At 40.6% G+C, this 19,289-nt stretch overlaps 1 protein-coding gene across 1 annotated transcript in view; it reads left to right on the top strand.

Moving 5' to 3' along the window:
- Nucleotides 1–19,289, top strand: part of ENPP3 (ectonucleotide pyrophosphatase/phosphodiesterase 3) — an 82,408-nt gene that overhangs the window by 9,906 nt on the left and 53,213 nt on the right. The window contains exons 4-7 of the mRNA XM_028142094.2: nt 5,821–5,943; nt 8,276–8,401; nt 14,205–14,265; nt 16,736–16,833. Coding sequence (XP_027997895.2) covers nt 5,821–5,943; nt 8,276–8,401; nt 14,205–14,265; nt 16,736–16,833 — 408 coding nt within the window. The remainder of the gene's footprint in view (nt 1–5,820; nt 5,944–8,275; nt 8,402–14,204; nt 14,266–16,735; nt 16,834–19,289) is intronic.

Below are 19,289 nucleotides of genomic sequence, written 5' to 3'. Positions count from 1 at the left end.
GATGTTAGTACACAAAGGTGGGCATCATTTCTTGGTTATTTTATGCCACAAATTACAATTTAATGGCAAGAGGCATATACTGTATATACTAATCTCTGAACAAAATCTCTAGCTCTTTGACTCTCTTCCTTCTTTTACTACTACACCTACTGGCCAGCTTCCCAGAGTTATTGTTTCATATTCATTTCCTCTTACCTCAGTCTATCAGCCCTTATGTGGCATCACTCCCTTCCCCCTCCCCCTCAGGGCATCGGTATGTAACTCAAGCTCCTCTTGGTCAGCGTCCCTCACATGCTCATCCCTCATTCTTGCACCACACTCTCTTCTAATCCTCAACCCTGGACATTTTTCACCATTCTCTGCTCCAATTAACACACTTTCTATGGGCAATGCTTTTTCTAGTGTGAGGTTTTTAAAAAATATATATATTTTATTGATTTCAGACAGGAAAGGAGAGGGAGAGAGAGAAACATCAATGATGAGAGAGAACCATTGATAGGTTGCCTCCTGCATGCCCCCTACTGAGTATCTAGCAACCTGGGCATGTGCCCTTGACTGGAATTGAGCCCAGGACTCTTTAGTCCTCAGGCCGACGCTCTATCTACTGAATCAAACTAGCTAGGGCTAGTGTGAGTTTTTAAAGTAGTTTTTCTAGTTTGAGTTTGTTCATACTTTTTACTTATTCTTTAACAATTGAGCACTGACTATGTGCTAGGTACTATTCTGATTAATGTAATTCTAGATACTATTCTAATTAAGGTAATGCTAATACAGTAGTAAAGAAAATAATAATTTTTCAGAGAGTTTACATTCTAGCAGGGAAGACAATCTATATATATAAAAGAGTAACATGCAAATTGGCTGAACAGCAGAACGATCGCTCAACCAGTCGTTATGAGGTGCACTGACCACCTCCCGGTCACCCCCCGAGCCCCACCGCCCCTGCTGGCAGGCTCTGATCCCCTGATGGCAAACAGGGAACTGGGGGTGGGTGGTAGTGGGGGGTGGGGCCGGCTGCTGGCAGCCAGGGAAGATGACCCTGATCACAGGCCAGGCCTAGGGACTGTACTCACACACACATTTCGTGTGCTGGGCCTCTAGTAAAATATAAATATGCAAAAATATATAATATGATTAGGGAAATTGCTAAGGAATAAAAAAAGCTTTAAAGGGGAATATTAATTATTTTTGAGTCAGGCTGGGGTGGGGCATGTGTGTGAAATAACTTTTAAGCAAAGAGCTGAAGGAGAACCAAGATATTTTGTAAAAGAACATTCCAGGCAAGAGAAGGTAAGTGCAAAGCCTAAAGCAGTAGGTTGCCTGCAAGTTCCATTTCAAGAATGACAAGGAGAACATTGAGCTAGAACTAAGAAGACTAGAGGAAGTGTAGTCATAAATGAGATCAACCAAAGAGGAGCCAGGTCAAAGAGGGTTTGGAAGGTCAAAGTATGGTCTTCAGCTTTCATTCTGAGTGTGATGGCTAGTGATTGGAGGTTTTGAGCAGAGGAATGCCATGATGTGGCTTGCTTTTCAACATGATTACTTAGGCTATTATATCATTAATAAGTGGCAGAGTGAAACCAGGAGAAGTAGAGACCTATTAGGAAATAATTGCAATAATACAGACAAGCTTTATGTCTTGGACTAGGATAGTAGTAGCATTGTAACTGGTGAGATATAGTTGGATTTTGAATATCTTTCTTTTTAATTGTTGACACTATTACAGATTTTCCCCATTTTCTCCCTCTTCGCCTACATCTACCCAGCTTCCACCCCATCCTCCCCTGGCCTTCACCACAATGTTGTCTGAGTCCAAGGGCTATGCATATATATTCTTTGGCTAAGCTCTTCACCTTCTTTTATCCAGTCCTTCCCTACCCCTTCCCCTCTGACATCTGCCAATCTGTTCCATGTATCCATGCCTCTGGTTTTATTTTGTTTGGCAGTTTATTTTGCTCATTACATTCCACATATAAGTGATATCATATGGTATTTGTCTTCCTCTGATTGGCTTATTTTGCTTAGCATAATACTCTCCAGGTTCATCTGTGCTGTTACAAAGCTGCATAGTATTCCATAGCTTTTTTATCTGCTCATCTATCGATGGGCACTTGGACTGTTTCTAGATCTTGGCTATGTGGTAGATAGATTTTATTGACAGACTGGATATGGAATGAGAAAGAGAGGACTCAAGAATGAAGTTAAGATTTTTGTCATGAACATTTGAAAATCTGGCATTTTCATAATTAGTTGGGGAAAACTTTAGAATAAGTTGGTTTGGGGAGAATAATTAGGAGCTCAGTTTTGGATATGTTATATTTGAAGTACTGGTACCTACTAGATATCTAGGTAGGTAGTTGGATATATGAGGCTGGCTTTAGAAGGGAAGTCTTTTCTTTTAACATATATTTTTATTGATTTCAGAGAGGAAGGGAGAAGGAGAGAGAAATGGAAACATCAGTGATGAGAGAGAATCATTGATAGTCTGCCTCCTACATGCCCCCTACTGAGGATCGAGCCCACAACCCTGGCATGTGCCCTTGACTGGAATTGAACCCGGGACCCTTCAGTCCGAAGGCCAAACCAGTTAGGGCTAGAAGGGAAGTCTTAGATGGACATACAGTGTGGTGATTATCAGAATCATATGTGGGATTTAAAACAATGTTTTGGGGGTACGCTAACCTAAAAGGACTGGGGAGATGAGGGAGAAAAGAAAAGCACAGAGAACTAGGAAGAAAGTGGCCAAGAATGTGGAGGAAGGGCACATAACCATTGTATCCTGGAAACCGAGTATGGAAAACTTTTCAAAGGAGGAGAGTGAATGTAAAAATGTAAAGGCCTTTTATGTAAATGATACATAAACTTGTTTTCTTACTTTTTTATTGAACATTTTTAAAGATTTATCTAAATTTCTATGCGTGCATCAATTCATATGTGTCTGTCGATTTACTACGTAGTACTTTTTGACTTGTATCCAACATGCCATTTGACTTATACCCTCCCCAAGTGCTGGAAATTCAGGTTGACTTTGGTACCTTAATTCTCCATAAATTCTTCAGGTTCTCTTAGAACTGTGCGAGGTTTTCTTTGTCATAAACTCAGGAACTGAATTCCTTTGCATTTTAACTTGGGTAAGTAAGTAGTCCCAGAAGATTGCTTTCTAGCCTACCTTACCTTCACCACACGTCCCGATCAGTTAGTTCTTGAAATGATCTAGCTCTCTCATTTTTGGCAGTGTAAAGTTGGATATAGAGTGATACCTTTTATTTTAATTTTTGTTGCTCTATCCTGCTGCTCTAATTAGTGTTGATTGTTCTCTTGGTTTGTTTGGTGTATTATGATTGGTGTTTCCATAGCCTCTCCATTGTGCTAGATCTTGTATTTTGGGGTCTTTTCCTCTGTTTTTCTTTTTTTTTTTCTCTTTTACTGCCTCATTTTACTAAAGAACATCCTTCATTAGTTTTCTAAAATAGAATGTGTGAACATATAACTTGAGTTGTGGATAATCTAAAGATGTTTTCATCATCCTAATCTAGTGCTTGATAGTTTGGCTAGATATTGAATTCTAAGATGAATATAAACCCCCTCTGGAAATTTAAAGACATTATTTTCCTGTCTTCTAGCTAACAGTGTTGCTTTTAAGAAATTTGATACCATTCTGTCTTGTGATCCTTTATGAATTTGCTCATTAACTCTCTCTAGGAGCTTCCAAAGTTTCTTTATCCCTGTTGACCCCTTGGTATGAGTTTTGCCCTGGGAAATTTGGTGGGCAATTTTAAGGTAATAATTTATGCTTTTCAGTTCTGGGATACTTTATAATATGATTTTTTAATAACATCATCTCCATATTCTTTGTTTTCACTTTTTGGCACTCCTTGTTTTTAAAAAGAATATATATATTTTTTATTGATTTCAGAGAGGTAGGGAGAGGGAAAGAGATATAGAAACAACAATGATGAGAGAGAATCATCGATTGGCTGCCTCCTGCACATACCCTACTGGGAATCAAGCCCACAACCCTGATCAGGAATGGAATCGTGACCTCTTGGTTCATAGGTCAACGGTCAACTACTGATCCACACCGGCTGGCAACTCCTTGTTTTAAGGTCAACTAAATAGTAGCCTTAATTATATCCACAAAATCCCTTTGCCATGTAAGGCAACATATTCACAGTCTCAGGAATTAAGGCATAGAATCTTTTTAGGAAACATACTTCTGCCTGCCACACTTTTCTATTAGATTTTTAAAAATCTCTGCCCTTATATTTTTATTCCCTAGAGCAGCCTGAATTTTATCTCTCTTTTTAAAATTGTAGCTTTCTTATTTCATGGATGCAGTATTTTCTCTTTTCTGAGGATCTCAATATTAGCTGTGCATGTGTGTGTATATGTGTGTGTTGTTGCCTTTTCAACCAAACTTTTCTTTTTTATTCTTATTTGTTTTGATCTTTGTCTTTTTTGTTTGTTTGTTGTTGTTTTTTTGCTGCAAAAAGCTTTATTGTTTCATTTGGTCCAATACATGGGAGAGGGCTACAGGATGGTTAAAAGAATGGCTAGTGTTTTCAGGGAGAAGCTCAGGTAAAAGACAGACACCAGGGGAATGCAGAGGGGCCCCTCCAAGGCCTCAGGGCTCCACAGGCTCCTAGTCGTGCTTGAGGGTGAGCCTTTTGAAGAGATCCTCACTCAGCCCAGCCTGGGGGCCGGCAGCCTGAGGAGGTGAGTCAGGTGTCACCCATCTTCTTGATGAGTTTCACCTCCTCACCCCGGAAGTGGTTCTGCAGGAAGTCACAGCTGAAGGGGCAGAACCCAGGGCCTGCAGCTCCAAAAGGGCCTGGTTCAGGTTCCTCTCCAAGGCCAGGGCGGCTTCCATGGCGTCCTGAGTTTTGCCCACTCACCTTGGGGGTCTTCAGCAAGAGAATGCGGCCACCGCACTGGTTTTGCATCTTTAAGAGACGCTCAGTGCCCTCGGCTTCTTCTCCATCAACTCTTGAAAGAAGTGGCCCACGCTCTCAAGAGCCACATCACTGGTGGAAATAGAAGCCCAGAGAGAGGTAGGTGTGGGAGGCCGCAGAGGCAGGTTGGCCAGGCGGTTGACTGCAGCCTCCACCTCGGTGGAATAATTCTGACGAATTAGGAAGCTCACAATTGTTCGGCAATAAGGAGTTAAGGTAGAAAAAAACTGGTGTGTTGGCTGGTGCCAGAGGTGGTTCTGAAGGTGGTTCTGGATAAGACACAGGAGAGCGGCTAGAGGCTGGAAGAAGGGGCGTCCCTGGGTCTGTTCAGTCCAAACACTGTTGAAGCAAGAGACAGATCCGGGACCACTGAGGGCACTGCGTGGTCTTTGTCTTTTATGGTGGGTTATTCTGCTATGCTCAAATGTCTGATAGCTATCTGTTTGGCATTGAAGAGTAGGGCTTGTTCATCTTTTCCCATCATAGCCATCCTCTATGTCTACTGTCTCTATTCCTCCTAAATTCCTCCAGATTATGATCCTTCTATTCTGTAGTGGGAGGTGGGGTGGATGTAGTTACTGTTCCATAGCCACACTTTCAATCAATTCCACTGTATTTTAGCTTCTGCTTGTCCCTTCTACCCTTATCAAGTGGTACCGGGTGTCTCTGAGATTGGAACCTCAATGGGGTACTGGGGGAAAATTGTTCATTATTTATCACTGAACTGACAGATCATGCAATAAAAACTATCTATTTGTCTGTCTGTCCTAGTCTGTGCTAGGTACTTCTTCTGTGTGCTTCCACCATCTAGCTATGAGATGGTGAATAACTTCTAAGCATCGGTCTCCTTATTTTCTTCACTCTACAGGCAGCTGCAGGAAGAAATGCTTTGATTCTTCATACAGAGCTCTGGATGGCTGCCGGTGTGATGGGGCGTGTAAAGAACGAGGCGACTGCTGCTGGGATTTTGCAGACACCTGTGTGGAATCAAGTATGAATTCCCAGCATACATTTATTATCATGTTGGTTATGCTATCAATAGCATGCCAAAATGTTCAACTATTGTATTTTAGTTTGCTAGGACTACCATAACACAGTACCGGGAACTGGGCGGATTAAACAACAGAAATTCATTTTTCTCAGAGCTCTGGGGCTAGAAGTCCAAGATTTAGGTGTTGACAGAGCTGATTCCTTTTGGAGGTTGAGTGGGAGAACTCATTCCATGACTCTGTTCTAGCTTCTGAGAGTTGCTGGCAATCTTTGGAAGTCTTAGGCTGTGACAGGAAAACTCAAAACTCTGCCTTTATCTTCACATGGCATTATCCTTGAATTTTCTCAGTCCTCCTCTGTGTGTTTCTGTGTCCTAATTCCTCCTTTTCCTAGGAATATCAGTCATACTAGATTAAGGCCCACCATAATGACCTCATTTTAACTTGATTATCTACAAAGATCCTTTCTAAGGAAGATTGCATTCATAGTCATGGGGGTTAGAGCTTTCATTTTTTGGGGGGGGGATGGACACAATTCAACCCATAACACGTTGTATGCAGGGTCTGTTATTATCCTTTCCCCTTTTACAGGGATAAGCACAGAGTCCACACTTTAGTTAATGGAGATTGAGGAATAGCCATTGTCAGCAGATGACATGCTATATAATTACATACCTTTCAACTGAGTTTTGCTGTGACTTAAGTTTGTTATCTTGTTTAGTTTCATTTGTAGTCATTCTCAAATCTCAGGGTGCGTAAGAGTTACTAGGAAAGAGTTACTTGGCGATGCTGATGTCAGAGTTCCATAGAACACAACTTGAGAGACGCTGTTCTCAAGGTGAAAGAGGCAGTCTGCAATGTTTAATTTTCTAAGAAATCATGGAAGGTGGGGGGCGGGGGTCTAGTGGTTCAAAGAGAGGGAAGATTAGAACAGTGGAACTCCTTCTACCTATTATGCCCTCTGAAAAGGCCAAGAGGAGGAGGAATAACTTAGTATAGGTAAGATTTGTATTCCCTTCAGTTAATCTCCAAAAATCGTTTCTTTCTAAATAATGGGGAATGGAGAACGCAATGCTTAAGGAAGCACACAGCAGTCACCTATTCAGCATATTTTTCTAAGCACAGGGCTGATGTTGATTTGAGTCGCTGTTCCCTGGCAGGTGTCACTAGGAAGCAGCTTCAGTCCAGCCTTGTTGTTTTTGGCCCTGGGATTTATTTAAACTATATCTCATACATAAGTGCTTAGCCTGGGAGAGCACCAGCGGCATGGTGGAAACCTGGTCTATTATTATAGAGGGCCCCCTGGGAAGGCATATGGACATTCTTTAAATTGTCAGCTGAGTCCGAGGCGACTGGCAGAGCCGCGTCTCGGATACACATTCCCCAAGAAGGTGGAAAGTGTTATTCAGTACTGGCTTTTACCTTTGTCCAGTTGTCCGGAGCGGGTCTGATATGTAAATCCAGTCAAGTACCAGGAATGCTCGGGCCTACTCAAGAATGCAAATAAGCTCCTTTGATCCTAAGTTTTGGTGATACTTCTTGGTATTTGGGGGTATAAAATAAATGCGCTGCGTGGGCTCAGGGTCCTGTCCCTCCATCTGAGTGGCAGCGTCCCACCTGGCTCCCAGCTTGCTTCTATTTCTGTGTCTTGCTTTCTTTCTTTCATTTCTTAATCCCCAGCTCCTTCACTTAGGAACCGGACTCGTTCCTTTTCCGTGCTGGACACAGAAAAGAGAGAAACACCTCCACATACTATGTCTGTCACTCTCAGCTGGGAGGTTCCCTGACTTGCCTACGTTCTTATAGACCTGACTGTGTTCCTGTTACTTCTGTTGTTCAGAGTTTCTCCAAACTCAGAGATGTATCTGCTAAGTGGAGCAGAGCTGCAGCTTATAAAGCTTGAGATCTATCTGCCAACCACACCAAATGAAGAAAAGTGGTGGATTGCCCCTTATATGAATTATGTATTTTCTTCTTTAAAAAAAAAAAAAAGATTTCAGAGAAGAAAGGAGAGGGAAAGAGAGATAGAAACATTAATGATGAGAGAGAATCATTGATCAGCTGCCTCCTGCACGCCCTCCACTGGGTTTTGAGCCTGCAACCCAGGCATGTGCCTGGACTGGGGATCGAACCATGACCTCTTGGGTTCATAGGTTGATGCTCAACCACTGAGCCTTGATAGCCAGGGTTATTATGTATTTTCATTGATTAATGCTGATAAACCAAGAATTTGACTGTGCAATAATACAGGGAGAAAAGCAGGGAATTTATAATTTTGGTGTTGAGTGCTTACAATAAGTTAAATGCTCAGAACCAAATTGTGTCATTTTGCAGCTCGAATATGGACGTGCAATACATTTCGTTGTGGGGAGAGCAGACTGGAATCCAGCCTTTGCTCTTGCTCAGATGACTGTTTGCAGAGGAAGGACTGCTGTGCTGACTACAAGAGTGTTTGCAAAGGTGAGCAGAGTTTGCTGATCCATTCTCCTCTGTGAGGTTAGTGACCCTAGAGCTGGCCTAGGCTACAAAAATTAAAACAAGTCAGAGAAGTACTCCATATAGAAAAGAAGACAAAATGTGTTCACTGTGGGAAAAAATGTGTTTTGTGCACTACAGAGAACGGGAGCTCATAGCATAGACATTATAGGAAAGAAGAGAAAGCTTCCAGTTTCATATTTGTCTGTAAGGCAATGTCTTTTTCAGTCCAATGACTAAGTTAGACATATTTGTGGTTTGAGACATTATATGGCAGATCCTATGGATAAGACATCATGAAAGAGATGACTTGGCCCAATAATCAGTTTGTTAAACCAGTTATTATTATTATTATTATTATTATTATTATTATTATTATTATTACTAGTAGCCCTGAGCATGAATCTGTGCACCAGTCAGTCGCTGCCACCCTCCTGTAGCTCCCCCTTCCCCCCACTTCATAGCTTGCTGCCCTGCACCCTCCTGTAGCTCTCCGCCTCATGCTTGCTTGCTGCCCTGCCCTTTTTCATAACACCACACTGAACTGGGTTAACTTACACTTTGTAATTTTTAGGCAAAAAAGTGATAATTTGAATTCTGATTTTTTTTAAATAGGAGAAAAATTTTGAAGTAGAAACATTAACTATATAATACCTTAATAGAATATAGGTTTTTGTACTAATAGTTTTTACATAAAATATAATTGAAAATCAGCTAAAAAGGGCAATCAGAAAGTAAAATATAAACCTGAAATGGGAACTCTGTTTTTAAATAATAATAGTTTGATATTTTGATATAGTGTTTGATGTAATGGATATTGTATCATGAAAACTTTATCTAAATTTACAAGGGCAGGTGTAGTTTCTAGTTTTCTTATTTCTCTAATAAGTTCACTGACCATATTGCCTCTGACCTCTCTATTCTCCTGTCTTCAAACCCAGTTTTGTAACTCTTAACTGTTATCTCAAGACTGATCCTCAGGTCATGCGGAAAATTTTTCCATTGAGTTCATTGCATAATATTACACAATTTCGCCAAAACCGGTTTGGCTCAGTGGATAGAACGTCAGCCTGCGGACTGAAGGGTCCCAGGTTCAATTCCGGTCAAAGGCATGTACCTTGGTTGCGGGCACATCCCCAGTGGTGGGTGTGCAGGAGGCAGCTGATCTATGTTTCTCTCTTGTCGATGTTTCTAACTCTCTCTCCCTCTCCCTTTCTCTCTGTAAAAAAAAATCAATAAAATATATTTTTAAAAAATATTACACAATTTCACAGAAAGAAAAGTGATTGCTAGAAGCAGTGTTAAAGTTTATCATTACCACTAATTGGGCAGTGTCGAAGTTTACCATTACCACCAGTTAATCATTTTAGTTTATTTTTTAAACAAAAGTAAATGTTTTCTCACTCTAAGAATGAACACACTATATTTAAAGATGTTAAGTTAATCTTGCCAAAATTATAGCTTCAGAAAATTATTTAGGGGGATTTTTAATAATTTTTGTGTACCAAACCAGCTGGTGACTTTTTAAGTTTAAAATTTTAAAGAACTTTCTGATAAATGTCTAACATACAAAGGAGAGAATGGTATGATGTTTTCCTATATGTTTATCCTGTAGCTTCAGCAATTATCAACTCCTGGCCAATCTTGTCTCAATGACACAGTATAATTTGAGAAAAGATAAAAACATGAATCTCATGAGAAAAAGTGAACATGTCAAAGATTTATTAAAGCATTAATGAGATAACCAACTAGGATGTTAAGCTGACTCAAAAAGAGGATAAGTATATATGAGACAGAAAGAATGCTGGAATAAAATGAGTAAAACTGTAACTTTAAAAAATATATATTTTATTGATTTTTTATAGAGAGGAACAGATAGGGATAGTTAGAAACATCGATGAGAGAGAAACATCAATCAGCTGCCTCCTGCACACCTCCCATTGGGGATGTGCCCGCAACCAAGGTACGTGCCCTTGACCGGAATTGAAACTGGGACCTTTCAGTTCATAGGCCAATGCTCTATCCACTGAGCCAAACTGGTTAGGGCTAAAACTGTAACTTTTTTTTTTTTTAATGAATCTTTATTGTTCAGATTACAATTGTTTCTCCTTAAAAGTGTAACTTTTGATGGGACAGAAATGATTTGCATTTCTACAGAACAATTTTTAAAAAAATTTTTGTTAATTTCCCCCTGAGGATTTTTCCATTTACTTTTAGGGAGAGTGGAAGAGAGAGGGAAAGACAGAGAGAAACATTGATATGAGAGAAACACATTGATTGGTTGTCTCTTGTATGAGCCCCACCAGGGCCTGGGCCGGGGAGGAGCCTGCAATCAAGGTACATGCCCTTGACCAGAATCGAACTTGGGACCCTTTGGTCCGCAGGCCAACACTGTCCACTGAGCCAAACCAACTAGGGCTACAGAACAATTTATTTGCTATAAACAAGAATCAGTTATATTGCCATTAGTGTTCTACCAGCTAACTTCTATCCTTATTGAGTTGTAAAGTGAATGGTAAAAATAAGCTAGATAAAGGTATACTAGTATACTACTAGGTAATTGGATAACCCATGTGTGGGCTTTTTAGATAATTTTCAATGTGATATTGAAATGAAATTTACTGATCAGTCCTCTTTGTACCTATTTCTTCTTTTGCCTATTTTCAAGTTTTGGATTATTATTATTTTTAAAATAGGTTTTTGTTGATTTTTTATTTATTATTTACTAGAGGCCTAGTGCACAAAATTCATGCACTAGAGTGGGGGAGGGTGTCCCTCAGCCTGGCCTGCACCCTCTCCAATCTGGGATCCCTGCAGAATCGAGCCTGACCAGCAGTCAGACATCACTCTCACAACCTGGGACTGCTGACTCCTAACCGCTCCTGCCTGTCAGCCTGATCACCCCCTAACCACTCCCCTGCCAGCCTGATTGACACCTAACTGCTCCCCTGCAGGCCCGATGGCTCCCAATTGCCCTCCCCTGCTGACCATCTTGTGATGACGTGGGTGTGGCCATCTTGTGGCAGCCATCTTGAGACAACGTGGGGGCGGCCATCTTGTGATGGCATGGGGTGGCCATCTTGTGAGGGCATGAGGGTCAATTTGCATACTACCTCTTTATTATATAAGATTATTATTATTTTTAAAATATATTTTTATTGATTTCAGAGAGGGAGAGGAAGAGAGAGATAGAAACATCAATGATGAGAGAAAATCATTGATTAGCTGCCTCTTGCATGCCCCTGACTGGGGAACGAACCAACAACCCGGGCCTGTGCCCTTGACTTAAATCAAACCTGGGACCTTTCAGTCCTCGGGCCGATGCTCTATCCACTGAGCTAAACCAGCTAGGGCTGTTTTTATTGATTTTTAAAGAGAGGAAGAGAGAGGGAGAGAAATATTGATTGGCTGCCCACCTCCTGCAGGCCCCCTTCTGGGATCAAATCTGAAACCTGAGCATGTTGCCCTGACTAGGAATAAAACTGGTGACATGGAACAATGCTCAATCAACTGAGCCATACTGGGCAGGGTTGGATTGTTTCTCTTAACAAAATACACTTTTTATTTCCCCCAACCCCTTTCCCAAAATTTTAGATGATTTTGAAGCAAATTCTAGAGTTAATATAATTCATCTATAAATATTTTCAGTGTCTATCTAAAAATGATGAGAGTTTGACAAAATTACAATATGACTAACATATCTAAAATACAGTTGATATTAAGTTGCCATCAAATATCCATTGTGTTCAATATTTTCTGATTGTCTCATAATATTTATTTAAAAGCTCATCTGAAGTATGATCTAAATACATTCCATACATACTAACAGGCTGATACATTTCAAGTCCTTTAAAAGTAGGTTCTCCCTCTTTTTTCCCCCTTGCAATTTACATTTTGGAGAAATTGGGTCATTTGTCCTGCAGAGTTTTCTATCTGGGTGTTGCGTATTGCATCTTCTGTGATAGGTATCTTATCATCCCCTATATCCTTTGCAAATTGGCAGTTAGAACCTGAGGATCTGGTTCAGATTCTGGTGCAATTTATCTATTTTGCAATTATACTTCAGAGATGGTGTGTAACTTCCATCAAAAGGCACATCTTGTCACCCTAACTGGTTTTGCTCAGTGGATAGAGTGTTGGCTTGTGGACTGAAAGGTCCCTGGTTCGATTCCAATCCAGGGCATGTACCTTGGTTGTAGGCTCAAACCCCAGTAGGGGGTGTGCAAGAGGCTGATTGATGTTTTACTCTCATCAATGTTTCTAATTCTCTATCCCTCTCCTTTCCTCTCTGTAAAAATCAATAAAATGTATTAAAAAGAAAAAGAGGCACATCTTGTCTACTTATCTTTCTTTGGGGAGATGTTAGCTATTGATGATCATTGCCTAGATCCATTAGGATATGCAAATGATGACATTCATATTCTATCATTTGTACTTTATTAACTAGCTGGAATGTTCTATGAACAGAAACATCTATGGAATAAGAATTTTTGAGTTAAGATCTTTGAAATTTGTTCAATTTCCCCCAATTTGTACCAATTATTATCATTGGCTATTTCTCTCTTTAATGATTTCTTTTCTCTCTCTTTTTTTAGAGTGTATATCTATATTTATTAAATTTTTTTTCTAATGGAAAAATAATGTTTTTGAGGGTAAAACCATCCTATCTAATAAAAGAGCAATATGCAAATTGACCATCACTCCAACACACAAGATGGCTGCCCCCATGTGGTCAAAGATGGCTGCCACAAGATGGCCTGCAGGGGAGGGGAGTTGGGAGGGACCAAGCCTGCAAGGGAGGACAGTTGTGGGGGGACCCAGGCCTGCAGGGGAAGGCAGTTTGGGGGGGACCAGGCCAGCAGGGGAGGGCAGTTAGGGGTGACTGGGACAGCAGAGGAGGGTAGTTGGGGGAGACAAGGCCAGCAGGGGATGGCAGTTGGGAGGGACCAGGCCTGCAAGGGAGGACAGTTTAGGGGGGCCCAGGCCTGCATGGGAGGACAGTTGGGGGGGACCAGGCCTGCAGGTGAGAGCAGTTGGGGGGAACCATGCCAGAAGGGGAGGATAGTTGTGGGGGGGGACCAGGCCTGCAGGGGAGAGCAGTTAGGGGTGACCAGGCTGGCAGGGGAGGGCAGTTGGGGAGGACCAGGCCTGCAGGGGAGGGCAGTTGGGGGCGACCAGGCCTGCAAGGGAGGATAGTTAGGGTTGACCAGGCTGGCAGGGGAGGGCAGTTAGGGTCAATTGGGCCAGCAGGGGAGCAGTTAGGCATCTATCAGGCTGTCAGGGGAGTGGTTAGGGAGTGATCAGGCTGGCAGGCAGAAGCAGTTAGGGGCAATCAGGCAGGCAGGCAGGCAGGCGAGCGGTTGGGAGCCAGCACTTTAGGATCGGGCCTAAACAGGCAGTCGTACATCCCTTGAGGGGTCCTAGATTGGGTTCAGGGTGGGCTGAAGGACACACACACAACCCCATGCACGAATTTTGTGCACCGGGCCTCTAGTTATTAATAAAAGAAAAAGGAAATGTCCCGTTTCTAAAGCTCAAGGAATTCCCTTTGTTTTTCTTAGTAAAGATGAGCTTCCTGGTATTCAGTTAGTGTAGATCACTGATCTGAGCAAATCACCAGAGGCACTGACCTTGCCAACATATGAAACAGCACTTAACATGTTCTGGAAGAATTTACTCATTGGAGTAACACAAATTGTAGTTTGGAAAGATCATGTCCATTGAACATTTGTTTCTCTTTTCTTGTTGTGGTGAAGCAATCTAAAGATTTTTATCTTCTGCTTTTCAGGAGAAACCCCATGGGTGAAAGAAAAGTGTGGCATAGCCCCGACGTCTCAGTGTCCAGAAGGGTGAGAATGAGGGGAAATTTTCTTCCTCTTTAACAGGTGGCATGTGGGAATGTAACTGAGAGGCAGGATGGAATTACCCTGCTCTGTTTACATCTCAAAACAAAAAAGTTAACATAAGATTGGATTTCTTATGACTCAAACTCAAGTTCAGCAGATTTCATGTGAGAATTGTCAACAAAATAATGTCCCATCTATAGAAAAGTTTTATAAGTTCATTTGAGCCAAAAGTTTGAGGACATGCCAGGAAGCAAAATCTCAATGGATTGAGAAAATACTCTGGAGAATGGCAGTTTTGCAGCTTATTTTATATATTGGAATCAAAGAAGAAGATGTAAGGAGAGTTACATGAAATCCACCAGAGGTAGATTAAAGAGGTGGGAGGTTTGGATAAAAAGCAAAATGGAGAAACACATACTTAAAAATAAAATATATATATATTATTTACTTATTTATTAAACACCTACTTTTTTTTTTTTTTTTTACATTAGTGGGTGCAGGGTAGTTAAAAATGAACATTTACAGCACATAGCGATGGTATACAGGAACAAGGCTCAGTTGTCTTGTGCTCTGGGGCCTGCGGTTGTGGCGCCAGGGATCTATGACAGAAAATTACTCTGAAGGTATTTATTTCAAAGATATTTATCCTGGATGCTTAAGAAGAGTGGACAGGGTTCACTTAAAGTAAGGACTGACCTTTGCTAAGGAAGCTATATGTCTGGAATGTGACTACCTGATAAGACCTGCCCAGTTAGGAATCAGTGATCAGACCATCCTGTGTGGCTACTCCCCCATAGCTTGTCAGGCTTATTACATAGCTCCTTTTCTATTCATATAATTAAATCAATATCTTGATCTCATAGATGTTTGATCCTGTTCTGAAGCTGCAAGGTTATGGTGATAACATATTGATAAACACATTTTTTTAAAAAATTAGCATTATGCTAACAACGATAAAAATAAGTATTTTCCAATGCAAATTGCAATACACCACTTTAATTTCTTAATGATTTTTCTTTACATTACAGTTAAAACAGTCCCAATTTTTTTACTTTTAGGTATAATTCACAGACATTGAAATGTTCACACTTATGTGTATAGTATAATGAGATTTGGAAGTTCAGAAACTAGTGTAACTCACAGATACAGAATATTTCCAAGATAGAGAATATTTCCATCACCCCAGAAAGATCACCCTCATGTTCTGATTTCTGTCACTATAGATTCCTATTCTTAATTTTCATATAAATGGAATTATACTGTATGTTTTCTTGTGTTTTTTAATATATATGTTATTTTTTCCATCATCATTTATCCCCCTATACCTATGCTTTTCCACCTCTACCAACCTCCCCCCTCCCCCATTTTTGTTGTCGTTATTTTTGTGTGTGTATGTTTTTTTCTCTTTCTTTTTTGTTAATCCTCACCTGAGGATATTTTCCCATTGATTTTTAATGAGAGTGGAAGGGAAGAGGGGAGAGAGAGAGAGAGAGAGAAACATCAATGTGAGAAAGACACATCAATTGGTTGCCTCCTGCACATGCTCCTACCAGGGCTGGGATTGAGCCTGCAACCAAGGTGCCCTTGACCGAAATTGAACCGGGGATCCTTCAGTCCACAGGCTGACGCTCTATTCACTGAACTGAATTTCATATCATAATTATAATCAAAAGATGGTAGATTAATTGTAACTTCTCTAATTTTTGAGTGTAAGCATTGAATTCAGTAATCATTGCCTTTGTCTCCTTATCCAAGGCCAGGACAATGAAAGGTTGACAATATAGATCTCCTTTTCTGGTCATGTGCTGTTAATGCTTTGCTTGCTTGCATGCTAGTAACCATTATTGTAAAGCTATATTTAATTAGCTCCATGTATATCTATTATTGTAAAATACTAAATATACTTAAGGTGACACAGTGTACTAATGTGCTATGCTATAATGATTCCAACATATTGGGTGAGTGGATTGGGATCAAGTTTTGAGAGATTAAGTAACTGCTTAGGGTTAAGTAAGTAGTAAAGAATGAAGTTGAGAATTGAACTTAAGTCTTTCTGAGGCTCAAATCCTTTTCTTTTCTCCATAGCACAGTACCTTTTTAAATTTTAGGGATAGAGAAAATTCACCCATGATATACCTGGGTGTCATAGTTAGCCAATGCCAAAAAGTAAATGGAAATATAAGAAAGCTGGTCAAACTTATTTAAACTCTAGAACTCAAAGGGTAGTATATCTCAAATAGAAACTCCCAGATAATTTATGTAATACTTGTTTTTTTTAAATACTGTCTATTTTTTTAGATTACTAAAATACCTGAAGCACTAACAATTAAGGGAAATAACAATTTTAAAAAATAGAATGGGAAACTTGACCTAGAACTATTTTTTTCCTTAAGAACTTCTTAATTTAGAGAACAGAAAAGTATTTTTTTTAACAATCATAATAATGATCTAATTTTTTGTTTTCCATTTTTAGATTTGATCTGCCACCAGTTATTTTGTTTTCCCTGGATGGATTTAGAGCAGAATATTTACAGACATGGAGTACTCTAATGCCTAATATTGATAAAATGAGTAAGTCTTCTAAAACCGGAGGCATGCAAATGATAAGGACACCTAGTTAGTCACTCTCTAGGTGGTGCACCTTTTTCTTAACCTTAACGTTAGTGGTTTGTCTTAGCCTGATTCCTCTCAAGATCCTGACGACTTTACTACATCATATCTATTTTCATACTTATTGGCCCCTCCTCCCTTTTTTTGTAGCATGTTCATCTCTTTGTTTATTTTGGTTTGTTTTTTGTATTTTTAAATATAGTTTTATTGGTTTCAGAGAGGAAGGGAGAGGGAAAGAAAGATAGAAACATTAATGATGAGAGAGAATCATTGATCAGCTGCATCCTGCATGTGCCCTATGAAATCTGAGCATGTGGCCTGACCAGGAATTGAACCATGACCTCCTGGTTCATAGATCAACACTCAACCACTGAGACACACTGGCTGGGCTTGTTTTGTATCTGAATATATCTTTTGTCTCAAAACTGGTGTTTGTCAGACTTAGCAGAGACATGATCCTGAAGAAGTCCGAGTAGACTGGACAGAGCCAGCACATACCAATACTCCAGCAGTGAATAGTCCAGTATCTATGTCCAGTTCTTCAATCGAAGTACCTGGAACCTGGCTCTACCACTTACTAGTTGTGAGATCACCCACAAGTTTGCCTTACCTATTGGTACCGTCTTCTCTTCATCTGTAAAATGGTCACTTCCTATCTAATAGGAATACTGTGAGAATATATCTGTAGTGCACTTTGGATGATTTTAACTTATCACTATAATCATTTGTATCATCTTTATTATGATACTAGAGGCCCAATGTATGAAATTTGTGCACTTGGGTGGGGTCCCTCAGCCCAGCCTGTGCCCTATCACAGTCTGGGAGCCCTCGGGGGAGCAGGCCTAAGGCGTTTGTTGGACATCCTTAGCGCTGCCTCAGAGGCAAGAGAGGCTCCTGCCACCGCCACTGCGCTCGCCAGCCACGAGCCTGGCTCAGGGCTTCTGGCTGAGTGGCGCTCCACCTGTGGGAGCATACTGACCACCAGGGGGCAGCTCCTGCACTGAGCGTCTGCCCTCTGGTGGTCAGTGCGCATCATATTGACCAGTCGTTCTGTTCAGTCGATTTACATATTAGCCTTTTATTATATAGGATTGTACTTCTGTGTTAGGGTACTTGGCCTTCATACAGTTTTATAAAGTTAATAAAAAAGAGAAATTTTTAATTTTATTTTTAAAAATATATTTTATTGATTTTTTTCAGAGAGGAAGGGAGAGGAATAGAGAATTAGAAACATCGATGAGAGAGAAACATCAATCAGCTGCCTCCTGCACACTCCCTACTGGGGATGTGCCCGCAACCAAGGTACATGCCCTTGACTGGAATCAAACCTGGGACCCTTCAGTCCACAGGCTGATGCTCTATCCACTGAGCCAAACCGGTTAGGGCAAAAAAAGAGAAATTGAATTTCAAGGATATGGTGTTAAGTATCAAAGGGCCCATCCTGCGTGACTCAGTGGTTGAACGTTGACCTATGAACCAGGAGGTCATGGTTCCTGGTCAGGGCACATGCCCAGTTTACAGGCTTGATCCCCAGTAGGGGGCATGCAGGAGGCAGTGGATCAATGATTCTCTCTCATCATTGATGTTTCTATCTCTCCCTTTTCCTTCCTCTCTGAAAGTAATAACAATATATTTTTTAAAACTATCAAAGTATTGGCTCCAGGGTTTATACTCTTCACTGCTCTCCAATTCCTGTCTTTCTTCCCCATTCTAGCAGGCCTCCCCTCATCACCTTTATTATTATTTTTTAATCTCCAAGTTTCTCAAATTTTATGATAATTCTACTGGTTTCCAGTTTTTATTATTCTCCAAATTAAAAACTTGCTATTTGACCCTGAGTAAGTCAGTTACCATTTCTGAGTCTCAGTTTCCTCATTTGTAAAATGAGAGTATTAGATTTAATGATTTCTACTATTAATTTCAGCTGTAAAATTCCATGATTGTAGACAGATAAATTATTTCCCCTATAATACAAGGTGTTTTGTCTCTTTAGCTTCTCACTCTGAGCCAGATCTTTAGCAAAAAGATTAAGATTTTGGGACTCTGGTAGAACTGGCTTAAAATTCAGTACTTGTCATGTGTTGCTGAATTACTTTGCCTTGGAAAGTTAGTTAATACCTCTCAGTTTCTACTTCCTTATCTGACTTTCCCTTGATAATCTATACTAATAAAAGCCTTGGGGGCAATCAGGCCAGCAGGGGAGAGCAGTTGAGGGCAATCAGGCTGGCAAAGGAGCAGTTAGGCTGTGGGATCGGGCCTAAACCGGCAGTCGGACATCCACCAAGGGTTCCCAGATTGGAAAGGGTGCAGACCGGGCTGAGAGACATCCCCCCATGCACAAATTTTGTGCACCAGGCCACTAGTCTAGATATAAAATTCTGCATCCTAAAGTGAGTTTAACTAGCCAGGTTGAATGG

Source organism: Eptesicus fuscus, chromosome 10 (genome assembly GCF_027574615.1).
Source record: "Eptesicus fuscus isolate TK198812 chromosome 10, DD_ASM_mEF_20220401, whole genome shotgun sequence".
Classification (NCBI taxonomy): domain Eukaryota; kingdom Metazoa; phylum Chordata; class Mammalia; order Chiroptera; family Vespertilionidae; genus Eptesicus; species Eptesicus fuscus.
The sequence above is the reverse complement of the archived record's forward strand: the minus strand, read 5'-3'. Positions and strand labels throughout refer to the sequence as shown.